This window comes from Eptatretus burgeri, chromosome 9 (assembly GCF_056783735.1).
Source record: "Eptatretus burgeri isolate ZD-2024b chromosome 9, Ebu_testis_v1, whole genome shotgun sequence".
Taxonomy (NCBI): Eukaryota; Metazoa; Chordata; class Myxini; order Myxiniformes; family Myxinidae; genus Eptatretus; species Eptatretus burgeri.
In genome coordinates, this window is record NC_140969.1 from 44,725,374 (window position 1) to 44,743,738 (window position 18,365).

Sequence of the window (18,365 nt, forward strand, 5' to 3'; positions counted from 1 at the left end):
GTTGGGAGGTGACAAGAACAATCCGATTCGATTTTGGTTTAGGTTGGGATCCAGATCTGGCCTATTAGTGGGATTCAAAATGTACACTGAGGGTATGGTTAGAGCCAGAGGAGAGGGTATGGCATTTGCGTCTGACAATCGGCTTGGAAATCACCACTATAACAGTTCTAAGGACTTTAAGATTATTGCAATCTCCCACGATGAAGCTGAGTCTATGGGCTTATGACTTTGCCATCGCAAGCAGGTCGGTGGTCTCTTTGTCTTCTACCACCTCCTTTCTGATCCTGCACTCTCTGCTCTTTCCGTGCTTTGTTCCCCAAGGGTAGCATGGGAGAGAACTAGTAGCATTAATTTGTCTTGGTGAAATTATTAATTCACTTGGTGAAAAAATTGTTTTGCGTTTCTGTCTGTCTGTTTGTTTGTATGTAATGGACAGTTCTGGAGGCCAGAGGAGTCAACCGATTTTGATGAAACTTGACTGGTAGGTTCATACCAGGATCTAGTTGTATGCTTTTGAGCACCGTTGCTATGGACACTACCGTTGCCCAGCAACGGGACTTTGAAATTTTCGAAAAAATCCGAAAAATATATCTTTTTCGAAAATCAAAAATTGGCGTCTGCGCTTTTATGCGCACTATAATCAACCTCTTTGTCAAAAATGTTCAGCCCGATCCGTCAAAAACTGTATGACTAGTATGCAATTATATAGCGACCACCCATGTCACCTACCGGCTTGTCTGTCTGTTTGTCTGTTGGTCACACGATTTTTGGCCACAGTTTTCAAGCAATCGTTCTGAAATGTTTTGTGTTTGTAGTTGACTGGTCAAGGACAGCAACGCTTAATTTTGGTGAAGATCCGGATCAGGATCCGAATCTGAGAATTTTCTCCGTGATTCTTCACCATTGAGCGATCAGGCCAAAAACGAGAGAGCACAATATCTCAAAAGATTATCGATGGTTTCAGACAAAACTTGATGGACAGGTTGGGTGTGTGACAAGGACGAATTGATTCAATTTTGGAGAAGAAGCGAATCCGGTTCCAGATACGATAATTATTTAATTTGTAAGTGATTCTCCACCATTGAGAGATGGGGCGAAAAACGATATTGCATGATATCTCAAAAAGTTGTGAACGGATTCGGATTAAACTTGGTGGATATGTTGGGTGTGTGTGGCAACGACGAATTGATTCGATTTTTGTGAAGAAGCGAATCCGGATCAGCATCCGAGAATTTTTAAAATGATTCTTCACCATCGAGAGATGGGGCCAAAAACTGTGTAACGTGATATCTCAAAAGTTGTGGACGACTTGTAATAAAACTAGGTGGATGAGTTGGTTAGGTGACAAGACCAGCCGATTCGATTTTGGTTAAGGTCCAGATTCAGATCTGGCCATCAGTGGTATAGAAAATGTAAACTGCTCAGCCTTGCGGAGGAATGCCATTCCATTTCGCCAAGTGTCACTCGATGAGTGATTTTCTTTTTTTGTCAGTCTGTCTGTTCGTTCACACAGAACGTGAGTATGTGTTTGAATTACATTAGACCTTTAAGACCCCTCAAACTCCCTTCGACCCTTCAAAACCCCAACACCTAGAGGACCATGAGGACCCAGAAGACCAAAAAGACCCTGAGGACCCAAAAGACCCCTATGATCCTTTAGACCCACCAAGACCCATAAGACCTTTAAAGGCCCCAAAGACCATTTAGATCCCAAATACCCTATAGACCCCACTACACTCTTTGGAACCTCTTGACCTCAAAGACCCTTTAGAATGCTGAAGACCCTTAGACTCCTTTCTACCCTTTTGAACTTTCAGACCTTTTAATACTCTGTAGACCCCTTTGACTTTGAGACCCTTTTTGGATTTTTTGAAACAATTTCGACCCCTTCAGCCAATTCCAACCCTTTAGACCTTAAATTTCAATCTTTAGACCACTTCGACCTTTCAAGACCCTTTAGACCATTTTGAACCTTTAGACACAATTTGACCTTTTCAGACCTTTCCACCTTTCAAACTTTCAAATTTAGACCCCTCAGACCATTTGACCTTTACAACTTTTCAGACATTTGACTTTTACACATTTACAACTCGACCATTTAGACATTTCATTTGCAATCAACAACCTTTAATTCATGCCTGGTGTTGGTTTAATGGTTAGGATGGTGGGCTTGGGATCCTAGGTTTCAAATCACACTTTGCTGTTGAATTAATACGAGGTGGGGTTGACTGCCTGTCATCCTTCTGAGTTTGGCAAAAATGAATGCCAACTTGCTGGTGTACTGTGTCAGAGTGGTGACCGATCCAGGATTGTGTCCAATAGCCAAGGAGACTGATTAGGCAGCACCAACGCTCTGCACAGAGTATGGTCCCAATGGATGGATGGATGGATCGATGGATGGAACCTTGAATTTAGAACATCCTCCCATTTATTTGCCACACAAAACAAGTCCCGGCAAGGGTCTGCAATCTCTGATTTCTCTTTCTGGTTGTTATGTTCTCGTTTTTGCGTGCTATCTCCACTGATGTCTGATGATGTAATCACTGCAGAACCCATGAAAGCATTGGTACTTGGAAAAGTGATAGTAGAAAAGCTCCATGAATTTTAGAAACATCCAGACAGATTGATTATGTGTTGACAAAGATTGAATGTTGAAAACTTTTTGTTTCGGCTAAATATCCATTATTTATTTAATTTGTTTGAGACATTATACTTGAGACTCGCTCAGTTGCCAGAATCTTGGAATCAGAATCTTCTGACTAATATAGTTTTTGTATATTTGTTTGAAATAGCTTAACTATTGTGCCACTATACGCCAGACAAGAACTAAACACCACACCTGCACATGATCCATGCAGACATTATAACGAAATAACATATAAAAGAGACTGAACTGGATTGTGTGACACGGTGTATCTTATATGAGCCTCCTCCTATCAACTCCACACTTCTTAACATACTGTTTTCATGGCCAAGTTGAAACTCTCGCACGATTATGTGCCGTCGTTTGTTGATGTCTGTGCAGTATCAGATGTTCTGATATTTCAGACAGTTATTATGTTATTAGTGTGTAACAGTGTTTGGTAGACTTACCGACATCGATACGTGACACTCGGTGGTCACTGTTTGAAGGTTTGATTGTCAAGAGTAAGGACAATGGATGTCGGGATAGCGATATGATTCAACAAAGAGATCATCTCAAGCGAGTGAATCAACAGATCCACTGTGTGCATCCTGTGTTGTCAGGAAGTGTAGCCTGAATTGTGTCCATTTCCTGGTGGCTAAATATTTCAGTGGATTTTGTGCATCATTCGGCGTCGTGCTTCATAACCCCTTTAAGACATTATTTTGTCCTAAATAACTGAGCTTTCTCAACTGTTTCTCTTTCATGCCTCCTTCATCCCATTTAGCTGGCTAATCCCATCGTATGCTGGTCATGTATGACAAAAGCAACAACACACCGCTTTGTTGAACACTTTGATGCTTATTTTACCTGCCTTTATTTGTGCACAGTGTCACCACGTTCCGCATCGTTCTGCTCCATCAGGCAAACCACTTGGATAAGCAAGAAAATTTCAGAGGCCTGGCAGCATGTCCACGTGTCAAGACCATGATGAGCAACTCCCTGCAGCCTGTAGGACAACCTGTTGAACTGCAGCTCCAAGCTTTCAACCTCGACCGGCTGCAGGTCTCTTTCCACTACTGCCTTTCTGTGCCCGAGTTACATGACAACGTTTGTAGAGCTACCCCAGGACTGGAGTGATGTGCATTATCCCTACAATCATCCCTCAGTTTTATCAAATGGTTCCTCTGGGCCTCCCTACCCAAGGATCAAATGTTCCAGTGTGCCGTCCGAGTTGGTTCAAAGGAGTTCATTTCTCCGGCAGAGGTGAAGGTTGAGGACTCAGCACTTAGTGCCAGGACACTGTCCTGCTGGTTCACGGTGAGATGTACAATGATTCCATCCATGGTGCTCTGTTCCACTTGAGTTTGCTACGACCGTCTGACGCAAGGCTTCTAAAAAAAAACACAGCTTGCCAAATTGCTGCACAAGCTTTCACACCAAGCTGTTATATGGGGTTTACATTTTTATTTCTGGGACTCCATGACAAATAGTGCCTTTGGCCTACAAATTGCCTGCGAAGCGAGGCATAGATTGCAGGAAAGCATCACCTGTGGTTTATAATGACTTCCTGTCAGCCAAACCACATGTTTGCAACCACGTCCTTTCTTGCAAAAGCATATGGTTTGAAGTTATTTATTTATCCATTTTCATATCTATAGTTTGTGCATAATAGAATACATTTAGGACAAGGAAATTAGTAGACAATAGACAAAACATAGTATGTGGGCTTTGAACTATACGAGGGCTCTCAGCCTCCATGAGCAAAATTCTCAGATAGAAAGGTTCGTATCATCTGCACAAGGTTAGTATCGTCCATTTATTTATTAAAATCTAAACAATTGATTTGACACATTAATTTCCTCAATGCTCACATCAAACATCATTGTAGATGGGGGGGTAATTGGCTTTACATCCCCTCCGTAACGCATTGTACTCGACTATACCGCATCAGCTGCTGGGACAGCACAACAGCAGCAGATTCGTCTAATGATTTGGATTCTCTAGCGGATCGAACTTGGGATTTAAGAACTCGGAGGTTTAGTTCGCCACCAACTAAGCTAACTTGCGGAGCACATTTGCCCCCACTTTTGTTGCTGCACAAAGATTTGATGCCATGGCGAATTAAATGTTTGTGCAGAAAAAGGATAGTTTGGTGTCATTAAGATGTTATAATTTCAGTTTCTGACAATGAGCATGAGTAACTTTGAAGTTGCAAATAAAATCAGTGTGCTTCGCCTTACTTGCACTTTGTGTTTCACACAGTTTGACTACGAGGAAGAGCTGGCACAACTCGAAGCCCCTGTTATCTTGCGCTGGCAAGAGTGGCCCGACAGAACTGTTGACATGACTAGTAGTATCAACCGTACGTTCTTTACGCTGTTTACCTCTCACACGCCTCATCAAAAGTAATGGAGCTACAATTCCATCTTGTCCTCTGAAAAGTGTTTGCCCCAACAGTGTATGCAGACTTCCTGTTTAATTGTTCACATAAATTAGAGACGTAAATATCGCTGATCAGTGATGTTTTTGTTGTTCGCCAATTTTGTTGATCAGTGACGCTGTACAAGTGCACCGTTGGTCGAGTCGACTGCAGCCTGTGTCTCGCAGTGAAGGCCAGCCTTAACTGCTCATGGTGTGACAATCCCCCCCGTTGCTTGCACAAAAACAGCTGTCAGGCTGGCCTAAGCCGGAGCATCTGCCCTGCGCCAAACATCCGAAGTGTGAGTCTCAAGGATCTGAACAACAATTGATATGACACACTCATCTAACAGGTCCTTTGAAGGTTTTTGCTGCCTTCTTACTACCTACAGATTGAGCCTACATTGGGCCCCATGGAAGGCGGCACTCAGCTTACGGTGTATGGATCGAACTTGGGACAGAAGTTTGAAGATGTGAAAATCATCCTTGTGGCCGGAGTATATTGTACCCCTATACGTCGCTTGTATAATATCTCGACACGGTAGGCTTTCTGTGTTGTGCTTCACTCCTTTATTAACACATTTATAAACCTTGTCTTTTCCCAAAGGGATGGGAGAGGGCATTGTAATCTTTGTGTACGCAAGTGAACGAGTGAGTGAGTCTGCATGCAGACAAATTTTAACAGAGTACCCTTGGTCAGTTACTTTAATATTGTGCCCCCTATTGGCCTTAAGCACAGTTCAACAAAGTTTTCCAATGTAAATTTAACATTTTTACACATCATTTCACAATAAGTTGATTTTGTACCTTGAATGACTAGTCAAAGTTATCTGTACCCGTTCCTGATTGCGTGTTTGCCCAGACCACCTGTGGTTTCAGGTATGCTGCAAGGCCTGCTGCCTTGACAAGTACATCCAACTGGCCTTGGGCATGGTTGAGCAATGTTTAATAATTTAACTGCAATATTTTTACATCTCATTTACCCAGAAATTAATCTTTTACCCGAGGTTATATAATATCTTATTGTCAGGCCAAAACAGATCTGTGACTTGCTACAGGTACCATGTAAACCTGCACTAACCTGCATCATGGTTGGGTTGTCGGTGACTAAACCATCTCCCCCACCAAGTTTCCTGGTGAGGAGGGTGTATGATATGGACACCCAGCAGGATTAATAACAAAAACTATCAAGGGCGGAGGAGTTCCTTGTGAGCCAATGGCCATCCATATCTAGTGCCCAACTGTGTCTGCGGACGTCCTCCTGCAGTTAGGTTACTTCTTATGAGGAGGTTGGTGCAAAAATTTGCACTCCGGCCACCATAAACCCCTATTGTAAACAGGCTGTTGTAAACCAGTCAAAAGGGATAAGTAAAGCTCCAGGGATCTTCCGCACCCATCCTGAACTTCTCAAGGCTGGTGGAAATGCTGCACTCATTTTGTTCCATGCAGTTCTGTGCTCTGTTTGGAGCACAGGCATCATCTCAACTGACTGGAAGTGGAAGAGGAGCCTAGTTGTCCCTCTTTGGAGAGGGTAAGGTGATTTTCAGGACTGAAACAACTACTGAGGGGTGATGCTGCTCTCAGTGCCAGACAAGGTCTTTGTTCAGATAATACTTGATTGGGTGGCCATCATCTGCTTGAGCACCAGCACCTTGAGCAGTCAAGCTTTACACCAAAGAGGTCAACGATTGACCGTATTCTTGCTCTTGAGGTCCTCACCGAACTCAGGTGAGAGTTTCTGCAGCGGTTGCCCACAGCCAATGTTGATCTATGCAAAGCGTTTGATTCAGTGAATGAGGATACCCTCTGCAGGATTCTCGGTCTTCATGGGGTGCCACCAAAACTGATCAATTTCATTTATAAACTATACTCTGGTACTGAGAGTGCTGCAAGGTGTGATGGTTCCATCTCTCACTTATTTCCAGTTGTTACTGAAGTTTTTCCACAGTGTGTACTGGTCCCCACATTTGTCCTCGCTTGTATGGACTGGATTCTGGGGAGGATGTCGGAGAGATCAAGCTGCGATGAATCGTTTGGGAATGTCATGATCTCTAACTTTGATTTAGCAGATGATGCAGTCATCTTTGTGGAGAATTTAGATTTCCTTTACGGGGGGGGGGGGGGGGCTCGAGGCACTTAACAAGGATTCATTGCTGCCAGGAATACAGGTTGCCTTGGTCACAACTAAGATATAGGCTTTCAGTGACATATTGGATGCTGCTATCTTGTCTGTTCCTGTTTGTGGTGAAGATGTTGCGATCACATAGAAATTCACTTACCTTGGCAGTGATATTCATGACACCGCATGTGGGGAGCCAGAGGCTGATAGACGTCTGGGTCGGACCTGGGAAGTCATGGATTCACTGGATCATGGGGTGTGGCGCTGCCGGTACCTGTGCGGGAGGACAAAAGTCCAAGTCTTCAGGTCCTTGGTGCTTCCAGTCTTGCTCTGTGGATGTGAGACTTGGACTCTGACCAGGAATCTGAGACAGCTACTTAATTCCTTCAGTACCAGCTCTCTTCAAAGAATCCTTGGGTATCACTGGTCGGACTTTGTATCCATGGAGTGTTTGCTGAGAGAGACTCAGATGAGATTTGTTACCTGTATAATCCATGAGCCTTAGCTGCGACGGTATGGACATGTGGCTCGTTTTCCTGACGCTGATTCTGCTCACCAGATTCTCTCAGCGAGGGAGTCTCGTGAGTGGAGGGGGCCAGTGGGCCGACCACGTGCCTCGTGGTTGCAGCAGGTTGATCAGCATCTCAAGGAGATGGGGATGGGCCTGGCATCTGCCTGGGGGACGGCGGGACTGATGCCTCTGGAGTACCAGCGGAAAGTGGACGCAGTGACACGCTGCTCGAGTGCATGCTCCCATACCTGACCTGACCTGACCTGACCTATTTAATTTCTAAGTCAGAGAGGATTAATAATCCTATGTTTTATACTTAATGTCATCTTTACGTCGTTTTAATGGCTATGCATTTATTAATAATGGCTATACAGGTTGAACAGCTTCAAGCCAATGTGTTTTATGGGGATGGGTAAATGCTTGGACATCCCAACCAGTGATCAATCTATCTTCATTCCTACCCCTCTTCAGGGTTGTCTGCGAAACCAGTGCCAAGGGTTTGAAAGACAAGGGGTCCGTTTCGATCACCGTGGCGGGGAAAGAGACCGTGATGTCTACTCAGCTTTTTACCTACAAGGTGAGAGCAATTTGAAAATAGGAAGGGAAAGGGATAGCTGCTCATTTGTGAAAATCAACATGGTGATGTGTTAGAGAGTTACACCATTGCATCTATAATTATAAACTACGAGCAAAAGTACACGATGAGAAAAGCAAGAAAAATACCCGTCCCCATTGACAGGAAAAGTTTAAGTTAATCTCTCTATTTATATTATTTCATGGACTCTTTACACCTCCTTATTGTTAGAGGGGCCTTGTTGTCCCTCTCTGGAAAGGGAAGGGTGATCGCCAGGACTGCAACAACTACTGAGGGGTGACGCTGCTCCCAGTGCCGGGAAAGGTCTTTGCTCAGATAATTATTGATAGGGTTCTTGCTTTGCTTTGCTTTGGTTCCACCATTTGCTTGACCAAGAGCATACACCCACAGCTTCATTGTGTTGTCCTGCTTGATATTCACATCTCAGCACTTGACTTATGGTGCTTTGATGCCAGTTTCAAATTCCATTTGCTGTGTTTTTAAATAATTTCCCCTTAATGTTGTAATTCATACAAAATAATCTACAAATGTGTCCTAATATCCCCATGATGATGCATACGGTTAACACCTCCATGAGCCATATCCAGGAGGTCCAATCATGAATGTTTAAAATAAATAATTATGGATTTCTCCCTCCAACTTCCCCACAACTTTGCTCTCTGCTGATAGTTGGTACATTGTCCCCTCTATTTTACCGCATAAAGAATCCCCCCCGCCCCCCATGTCTGTCCATTCATGTTCCTCTCTCCGCACCTTTATAGATGCAGAGTGCACCGCCACCTCCTGTCAACTCCCATTTCCATAAATTTTTTATTTCTTCTGGCTATTCTCCAGCATAGAATGGATTACTATATGGTCTTTTTGAAGATGTTTCATTCATGAGTCATTTGTTACAGTAAAAGCACCTTTCCTTACAGGTCACATTTGTATGTTCAGATGTCTGCTTGTTCCCCTTTGTTTCAGTTGAAAGCTGCGCACCATCTGTCATTTCATGCCTCCATGAGCCTTTTTGGTATATTTAAAATAATTGGCCTTCGTTATGCAACTAACCATGCTCTTGCATCGTCCGTCTCTTGCCTGCTTCTATATGCAAGGCCACACAATGCATACATTGGCTCCTCTAAGGCCAACAACTTATCAGGGATATTTTTGTATCATATAAAGTACAAGTGTGTTTGTTTGCTCATTTGTGCTCAGGACAGTGTATCTGTTTGCTGCTGAACATGCGACTGAGATCCTGTGTGTGTGTGTGTGTGTGTGTGTGTGTGTGTGTGTGTGTGTGTGTGTGTGTGTGTGTGTGTGTGTGTGTGTGTGTGTGTGTGTGTGTGTGTGTGTGTGTGTGTGTGTGTGTGTGTGTGTGTGTGTGTTTATGTATGTATGTATGTATTTATTTATTTTTAAATATATATGTATATATCTTATATCCTTTTTATTTTGCTTTCCTTCACTGACAGGACCCAAGGCTTGGTTCCTTCTGGCCACGAGAAGGACCTGAAGCAGGTGGTACTCTGCTGACAATTCGTGGCCACAATCTCAACATCGGAAATGATGTGGAGGTGTTTCTGGGGAAGGTGGCCTGTAGGTGAGATTTCAAGTGACTAATAATGATTATAATCAAGATAGTACTGCAGCAAAGCAAACCAATTGTTCGACTTTTCATAAAAGCACCAAAATTGGTACATATGTTGACTAATGTATTCTGAACAATTCTGAATGTGGAGCCACTCGAGATTTTGCCTTGGTCAGCTTTGGCGGCCATTTTGGAAAATGGCCGCCATTCTACTTTAACAACATGGGATATCTGTCATTGTTATTCTCTTTGTAGGTTTCTCAGAGGTGATAAATACTCCATGTGATGTGCATTTACAAAGGAAAACAATACAAATGTCATTTGTGTTGATTTATTATATTTCCAACCATTGTATTGGGGAAAAATGGTCATTTTTATGGGAAAATCCATTTTCGCACTCAGCATCAGTGACAGGTTCAGAAGTATTTTGTTGTGGTGGTGGTAGTGGTGGAAGTGGTGTTGTAATTGGTAATATTGGCTACATGTGGCCCATGCTGCAGAACATGACCACTGTCGGATTCAAGTTCGAACCGTAGACACCGACGTCGTCGTCTTGGCAGTGATGGTAGTGCCTTGGCCCAGGCACTACCATGCGTGGATGAACTCTGGATTGCCTTTGGGACGGGCAAGAAATACCGCGACATCCCTGCCCATGAAATGGCTGCCTCCCTCGGTCCACAGAAGGCACGTGCCCTCCCTGTTTTCCACGCCATGACTGGATGTGACACAGTATCAGCATTTGTGGGGCATGGGAAGAAATCTGGCTTGGCCACATGGAACTCGTTTCCAGAACTGACAGATTCTCTTGTGACCCTGACCACCACGCCAGTCAACATCCAGGATGACACAATGCACTGCATTGAAAGGTTTGTGGTGCTCCTCTATGACCGCACCAGTCCATATACGGACGTCAACGAGGCCAGAAAGAAACTCTTCGCCAAGAGGAACTCCTTCCAGCGCATCCCACCTACCTACGATGCTTTGGAACAGCATGTGAAGAGATCAGTTTTCCAGGATGGCTATGTCTGGGGGCAGGTCTTGGTCCCTCAACCCGTGCTTCCATCACCAACAAGCTGGGGCTGGCGGCAAACAGAGGATGGGTCCTACGAACAGCTCTGGACCACACTCCCTGAGGCTTCAAAAAGCTGCTTCGACTTGGTGTCGTACGGCTGCAAAAAAGGCTGTAGAAACCGCTGCAAATGCAAGAAGGCTAATCTGCAATGCACTGGACTGTGTGCTTGTGAAGGAGAATGCCAGTAGACAGATGCAGTAGACACAGACTGAGATATCGGCCGAGCTTAGAATGTGAAAATGCAAAGTCGCATTGCTTGTAAAAGTGTTGACTTCTTGATCCAGAGCCAGTACACTTGAGCTCAGAAACTCATATTGTACTAGAGTCTAGACTGATGTATGCATGTACCATGTGTCCTGGTAGAATGGTAGTAGACAGTAAACCTTCAAAGTACGTACACTTCAATGACGTACGCTTCAAAGTGAAGTGTACAATAATTTGACTACATTTTATGAGTTTGTCATTATTACGATTATCAGTTCCCTTTTCAAAATAGAGTAAAGTATGTAATCTATAATGCAATTTTTGTTGATTCCAAACCCATTGAATGTGATGAATATCATTTGACTCTTGTTCTCCAGGCAAGAATGGGTACTTTTCAGCGAAAAGTTTCAGGAGAGCAGCAATTTACAAATCAAATAATGGCTTTTTTAGCGAAAATACTGGCTCATAATATTTGAATACGCCTTTTTATGGTCAATTTACTGAATTTTACACTTTCCTTATATCTACCACCAATACAATAAGAAAATAAGAGCATATATAATAGCCAATTTCGCGAAAGTAGAATGGCAGCCATTTTGGAAAATGGTCGCCGAAGCTGACCAAGGCACAATCTCGAGTCGCTCCATATCTAGAATTGTTCAGAATACATTATTCTACATGTGTACCAATTTTGGTGCTTTTATGCAAATTTGAACAATTGATCTGAAATATCAGACTATGCTGCAGGACTAACATAAGAAGTACGTTGGCATAGAGCACAGAGCTATAGCTGGTTGTATTTTCGCCAGTGCAGAATAGCAGGGCATATACTCCTGCATTGTCAAGTAAAACGTTGCTTTTAGTTAATACTTTGCATCTGTCATTACTCACACCTCCCAATCCCCATTTTGTTGAAAACCCAGGACATTTCACGTTAGCCACGGAAGTGCTTGAAACCAGGATGTAACTTTGATCACTACTGTTTAGTCTCACAACTTCCCCATGCGGTACTGGTTCCGCTCACTCGCATCTACCCAATAGTCAATCCCGCGAGATCTCAAACACCTTGTGTTTGTTGTCTCGATGAGATGGGACCACACTTTCTTGATCATAAATGAAAACAAAATTTATCTATTTAATCTCGACTTTAGAACCCTTAACAATAATCATCACAGCTTTATGTCTTCATTGTGTTGTTGTTGGGTGGTCGCGAGACTACCGTTATTCTCAGGTTTTCCGTCTGTCTGTATGTATGTAATGGACAGCTCTGGAGGCCAGAGGAGTCAACCGATTTTGATGAAACTGGACTGGTAGGTTCATACCAGAATCTAGTTGTATGCTTTTGAGCACCGTTGCTATGGACACCACCGTTGCCCAGCAACGGGACTTTGAAATTTTTGAAAAAATCCGAATTTTTTTTTTCGACAAGCAAAAATCGGCTTCAGCGCTTTTTATGCGCACTATAATCAACCTCTTTGTCAAAAATGTTCAGCCCGATCCGTAAAAAACTGTATGACGTATGCAATTATAGAGCGACCACCCATGTCGCCTACTGGCTTGTTTGTTGATTTGTATCTCCTGTTTCTCTCTTTTGCTTTTTGGTCATTCCCTTGCTTGCCATGTCCATGTTCACTGTTTGTTTGTTTTTTGTAAACCTCCTGTCCCCTCGTTAATCAATGAGCCTCGATTTTTGCATTAAAAACACTGAGAAAAAGGAAAAGCAAAGGCAGAATATAAAAAAAAAATGAGAAAGTAAATATGTTGTTGTGAAAAAAAATCTTCTCTCTGTGAGTGTCATGATAATCTACAATTCAGGATGTGGAACATAATGAGGTTGTAAGCCATGCACAGGGAGGATGCATAAAAAATCACGAGTATATTTATGGCGAATGCATGGCTAAAGCTAAAGGGTGCGAATAAACCCTCCGCTCTACAAAGCCGTGTAGTTGTTAAAGGGGAAACAGTCACGACCTCGTGGATATAAGCTCTGCTCCGTCTCACATTCTGTGGCCACCCGTGGCACATGGAACAGTTTGTCATCATTTGCAAAGCCTTGGTGATTAGTAGCAAGTGAGACATTCAAGTAGTACTGTCATGATAACAATTCAGATATAGAACAGCTCCAAAACTCACAGAGCCCCCTGTATCACGTTCACCAGAGCTCACTACTATATACGAAGGATACTGTGTACCGGGCCGACCACGTGCCTCATGGTTGCAGCAGGTTGATCGGCATCTCAAGGAGATGGGGATGGGCCAGACATTTGCCTGGGGGATAGCCAGACGGAGGCCCCTGGAGTACCGGCGGAAAGTGGACGCAGCGACGTGCTGCTCCGGCGCATGCTCCCATAACTCACCTGACCTGTGTACTTTATGACCTCAATCATTGTTTATGTTGTATAAAACGTTCTTGCCTCCATGTTATACATTGCAGTAATAATTCTTGAGTTAGTCATGCTTTGGCTATCATGGTGATTCTTAAGGTCCAGTCACACCTTGACGTTTTAGCCAGCAATGGCAACGTATTAAAATGTATGTAAAACGCTGGCTTAAGGCCCGGTCACACCTTGACGTTTTATCCAACGTATGCCGATTTTTGAATTTTTTTTCTAAAACGTTGGCACACGTTGAATACGTTATGGGTAAGTTTTGATAACATTGAGAGCACGCTGAAAAACACTGCCATACGTCGTTGTACGCTGGCTTTAAACGTTGTACTTTTTGGTTGTCCTCAAATTTTTTCATGCATGAAATTTCACGACGTATGCCGGCGTATGACTCACACGTTCCGCTACGCTGGCCACAGGTTGTATGCACGGTCTGAGATCGTTGCCACACGTCGACAGACGTTACTTTTAAGTTACTCATAGGCTGAAAGACGTCGGTATAATGGATCGTCCTTGCGTCAGCGTCCACGGCCACGGCCAGGACACTTATTTGCAGCATTCTTCAAACTTTTCTTCAGCATGACGAGGATGTTCACACTTCGATGTCTAGCTTGGCTATGATTCCAATTGTCCATCGGCAGCGTCTATTTAAAATAGTCGAGTTTGAGCGTTTTAACACGTTCAGAAGAAACGCTTCAAATTTCAAAACCCCAGCGTCAAAAAACAAAGGCGAGTGACAGCAATTTAAATCGTTCATTGTAAACAATGAAAATAGCTGAGTGGTACCGTTTAAAAGTCGTTGAGTGTAAAAAAAATCCAATTGTTGAGCGCAAGCGTCTACTTTCAATAGTGGAGATGGAGCCATTTAAATCGTTGAGTGGCAGCCTATGAATAGCAAACCCCACGTCACCGGCAAAGATAAACTTCCGCACGATATGGATAAGTTAGGCTATCGTTGGGCATAGTTTGTGAACGCCGGCTTCACGATAATTATTCGTTGGTATATCGTATCTATAAGTAATCAAAGCGCTCTATGCACATTATTAGTTCATTGTGCATTTGTCCAACCCGTTATGAATAGACCTAAATCGTAAAAACAAGCTATAGCTCATTGTTGAAAAAGCCCCATAAAAAATTAGCCGCGAAGAACTTCGAACAATGGTGAAAAGATGTCTCCTACCCGTGGACACGCGGACGCAAGGACGATCCATCATAACCCACACCCTCCCCCTCACAATCACCTACTACTGCCAACATGAACAAACTACTACTAATACTAATACTAATACTAATACTAATACTGATACTGTTACTGCTGACATGGACATCGACTCAAAAAGGACTCGAAAACACTGTTGGGTTCCCCTTTTATGAGCAGCATTTTTATATACCAATTCCCAAAACCGCTGGGAACACATCTTTATATGGCAGTTGAAAGCTAGAAACACGTTAATTTATTTTTTTTTGTCGACCGGAAGACGTCATTGGAATACGTCTACATACGTCGATGTGTGTTGGGACTACGTAAAGAATTGGTTCAAAGCACGTCAAACATAAGTTAGAAATAAGTTTCGCGTAAAAAAGACATTACCGCGACGTGTTTCGACTTATGAGTAGCTTATAAGTAGCGTTTGTGGACGTGTGTAAGCGTCCACATATCGTGTGTAAAACTTATCCCCATCGCATGCGGAACGTGTGTCATACGCCGAGTACGTCGTAAAATTTTGAACATGTTTAAAATATCTTGACGTACTCTACTTACTACGACGTATGATAGCGTACTTTAGCGTTCTACTCACGTATACCAAACTTACTCATACCGTATTTGACGTGCCCCAACGTTTTAGACACATTTTTCTTAGGTCGGCATACGCTGGCAAGATCGCCAAGGTGGGACCGCGATGTTGACACTTCCATTTCTACGGCAGTTATGATTCGAATCGTTGTGCGTCAGCCTTTTAATAGGCTACGTCACGACATCGTCGGCGATGCGTGCAACGCGCTATGCCTAAGTTAGACTATCGTTGGGCATCGGTTGTGTAGGCCGACAACAGGTTCAGCATTCGTTGGTATAAGTTATCTATAACACAACGAAACGTTCTGTGTCCGTTACCAATGCGTTATACATAAGAACAAGTCGCTATGAAAACGCCCGAATCTTTAAAAAAAAACATCAAAAGTTCAACGTAAGCCAGAGTTTTACATACATTTTAATACGTTGCCATCGCTGGCTAAAACGTCAAGGTGTGACCGGGCCTTTACGTTGAACTTTTGATGTTTTTTTTTAAGATTCGGACGTTTTCATAACGAGTTGGTCTTATGCATTACGTATTAGTAACGGACACAGAACGTTTCGTTGTGTTATAGATAACTTATACCAACGAATGCTGAACCTGTTGTCGGCCTTCACAACCTATGCCCAACGATAGTCTAACTTATGCATAGCGCGCTGCACGCATCGCTGACGATGACGTGGCGTAGCCTATTAAAAGGCTGACGCACAACGATTCGAATCATAACCGCCACAGAAATAGAAGTGTCAACATCGCAGTCACCCCTTGGCGATATTGCCAGCATATGCCGACCTCTGAAAAATGCGTCTAAAACGTTGGGGGCACGTCGAATACGGTATGGGTAAGTTTGGTATGCGTGAATAGAACGCTGAAGTACGCTATCATACGTCGTATTAAATGGAGTACGTCTTGTAATTTTGAACATGTTGAAAATTTTACGACGTACTTGCCGTATGACACGCGCTCCGCATGCGATGGGAATAAGTTGTACGCACGATATGCGATCGTTGACACACGTTACTTGTAAGGTGCTCATAAGTGGAAACACGTCAAGGTAATGGTTAGCGTCAGTGTTCCAGACTCCCGGTTTTTTTTTTTCTTCGGTATGACGGTGTTCAGTGTACAGTGCGGTTTTGATTTAAATCGTTGAGCGGCAGCCTATTAATTATATTATATTATAACCGCACTAGAAATCGAAGTGTCAACATCACCATCATACCGAAGGAAGGAAGAAAAAAAAAACTAAAAAAAAAAAAAACAGGGAGTCTGGAACACCGACACTAACCATTACCTTGACGTGTTTCGACTTATGAGCACCTTACAAGTAACGTGTGTCGATGTGTGTCAACGATCGCGTAACGTGAGTACAACACGTTACTCATAGGTTCGAAATAAGTTCCGGGTAGCTCAACATTACCTCGACGTGTTTCGACTGATGAGGAACTTACAAGTAACGTGTGTCAACGTGTGTCAACGATCGCGTGACGTGCCTACAACTTATGGCCAGCGTTATGCGGAACGTGTGAGTCATACGCTGGCATAAGTCTTAAAATTTCAAGCATGGAAAATTTGAGGACAACCGAAAAGTACAACGTTTAAAGCCAGCATACAACGACGTATGGCAGTGTTTTTCAGCGTGCTCTCAATGTTATCAAAACTTACCCATAACGTATTCAACGTGTGCCAGCGTTTTAGACAAATTTTCCAAAAATCGGCATTAGCCGGCTAAAACGTCAAGGTGTGACTGGGCCTTTAGCCACTGCAGTGAGTAGCCTGGAGCTTAATGCAAAATGTGCTTACTTTATCATTCTCATTTGTGTTGGAAACCTGATAGGGCTGCGGTTTTGTGGTTTATTTACAACTTCAATGGGTGTTGCAGGTTGTGCCATTGATTGAATGAATGGTGCATGTTCAAAGGAGCTTGTTTATTTGTGTAACAGAGTCGACACCATGACAACGGAGAGCATTGTGTGTGAGACCGGGATGGTGGCAGAACCCACCATGAGTTCTGTCACCGTTCAGTTTGGGACGAAAGCCACGAGGTTACTGGATCAGAAGTTTGAGTATATAGCCAACCCCATCATCTATGGAATCAAACCCCAAGTGAGCTTCTTCAGGTGGGTTTCATGTTGTACTTATGAGCATTATATATATATATATATATATATATATATATATATATATATATATATATATATATATATATATATATATATATATATATATATATATAGACACATTATTCTTTTTACATAATACTGTATGTAATTTGAGAAGTGTTTGTTTCTTTGCGGGTTTGTTACTTGTGAAATTGGAGATTTTCAAGTATATTAGTTCATCTGGTCTGTCTGTTTGTCAATTTCCTCTTGCAGGTCACAATTCCAGAACAATCATCACAAAACTTAACCACCTGATAGAGCTAGTCAAAAGCTCCAAGCTTGTTGTTTTTGAGATCAAAAAGATCAAAGTCACAAAATCGTTAATTTTCATCCATCCATCAAGCCTGGTGTTGGCTCAGTGGATAGGGTGGCGGCTTGGGCTCCTCGGGTCCTGAGTTCAAGCCTCGTTGGCCGCTGAATTCATACACCAGGGGGTTGACTCAACCTGTCATCCTTCCAAGGTCGACAAAATGAGTAGCAGTGTGTACTGGTGGAGTGGCACTGCATCAGCAACACCGTCGTACTTCCAATAAATGATAGCTGCCATACGCTAGAAGAAGAAGATCTATCCATGGGGACCATACTCTGTACAGAGCGTTGGTGCTGCCTAAGCAGTCTCCTTGGCTATTGAGTGTAATCCTGGATGGGTCATCACTCCAACACAGGATACCAGCATACTGACACTCGTTTTGCCTACCTCAGAAGAATGACAGGCAGAGTCAACCCCACCTGGTATGAATTTAACAGCCAAGTGGGATTTGAACTCAGGATGCTGGGATCTCAAGCCCACCACCTTAACAATTAAGCCAACACCAAGCATAATTTTCATCTGATTGACTTGAATTTTGAACAGAATTTGCATCTTGGGTCAATTAATTTGTTCAGCAATCAAAACCTAGAAGCCGATTGTT

The 18,365-nt window shown here is 43.1% G+C and overlaps 1 protein-coding gene across 5 annotated transcripts in view; it reads left to right on the forward strand.

Moving 5' to 3' along the window:
• The window catches only part of LOC147020032 (plexin-B3-like), a 147,726-nt gene that overhangs the window by 86,293 nt on the left and 43,068 nt on the right, over positions 1 to 18,365 (forward strand). For 4 of the 5 annotated variants that reach the window (XM_085894979.1, XM_085894977.1, XM_085894978.1 and 1 more), the window contains exons 10-17: positions 3,548 to 3,688; positions 3,830 to 3,943; positions 4,889 to 4,988; positions 5,180 to 5,346; positions 5,437 to 5,585; positions 8,146 to 8,251; positions 9,724 to 9,851; positions 17,236 to 17,412. In XM_085894979.1, the coding sequence (XP_085751105.1) occupies positions 3,548 to 3,688; positions 3,830 to 3,943; positions 4,889 to 4,988; positions 5,180 to 5,346; positions 5,437 to 5,585; positions 8,146 to 8,251; positions 9,724 to 9,851; positions 17,236 to 17,412 (1,082 nt within the window). The remainder of the gene's footprint in view (positions 1 to 3,547; positions 3,689 to 3,829; positions 3,944 to 4,888; positions 4,989 to 5,179; positions 5,347 to 5,436; positions 5,586 to 8,145; positions 8,252 to 9,723; positions 9,852 to 17,235; positions 17,413 to 18,365) is intronic. The other variant, XM_085894982.1, reaches the window with a different exon arrangement.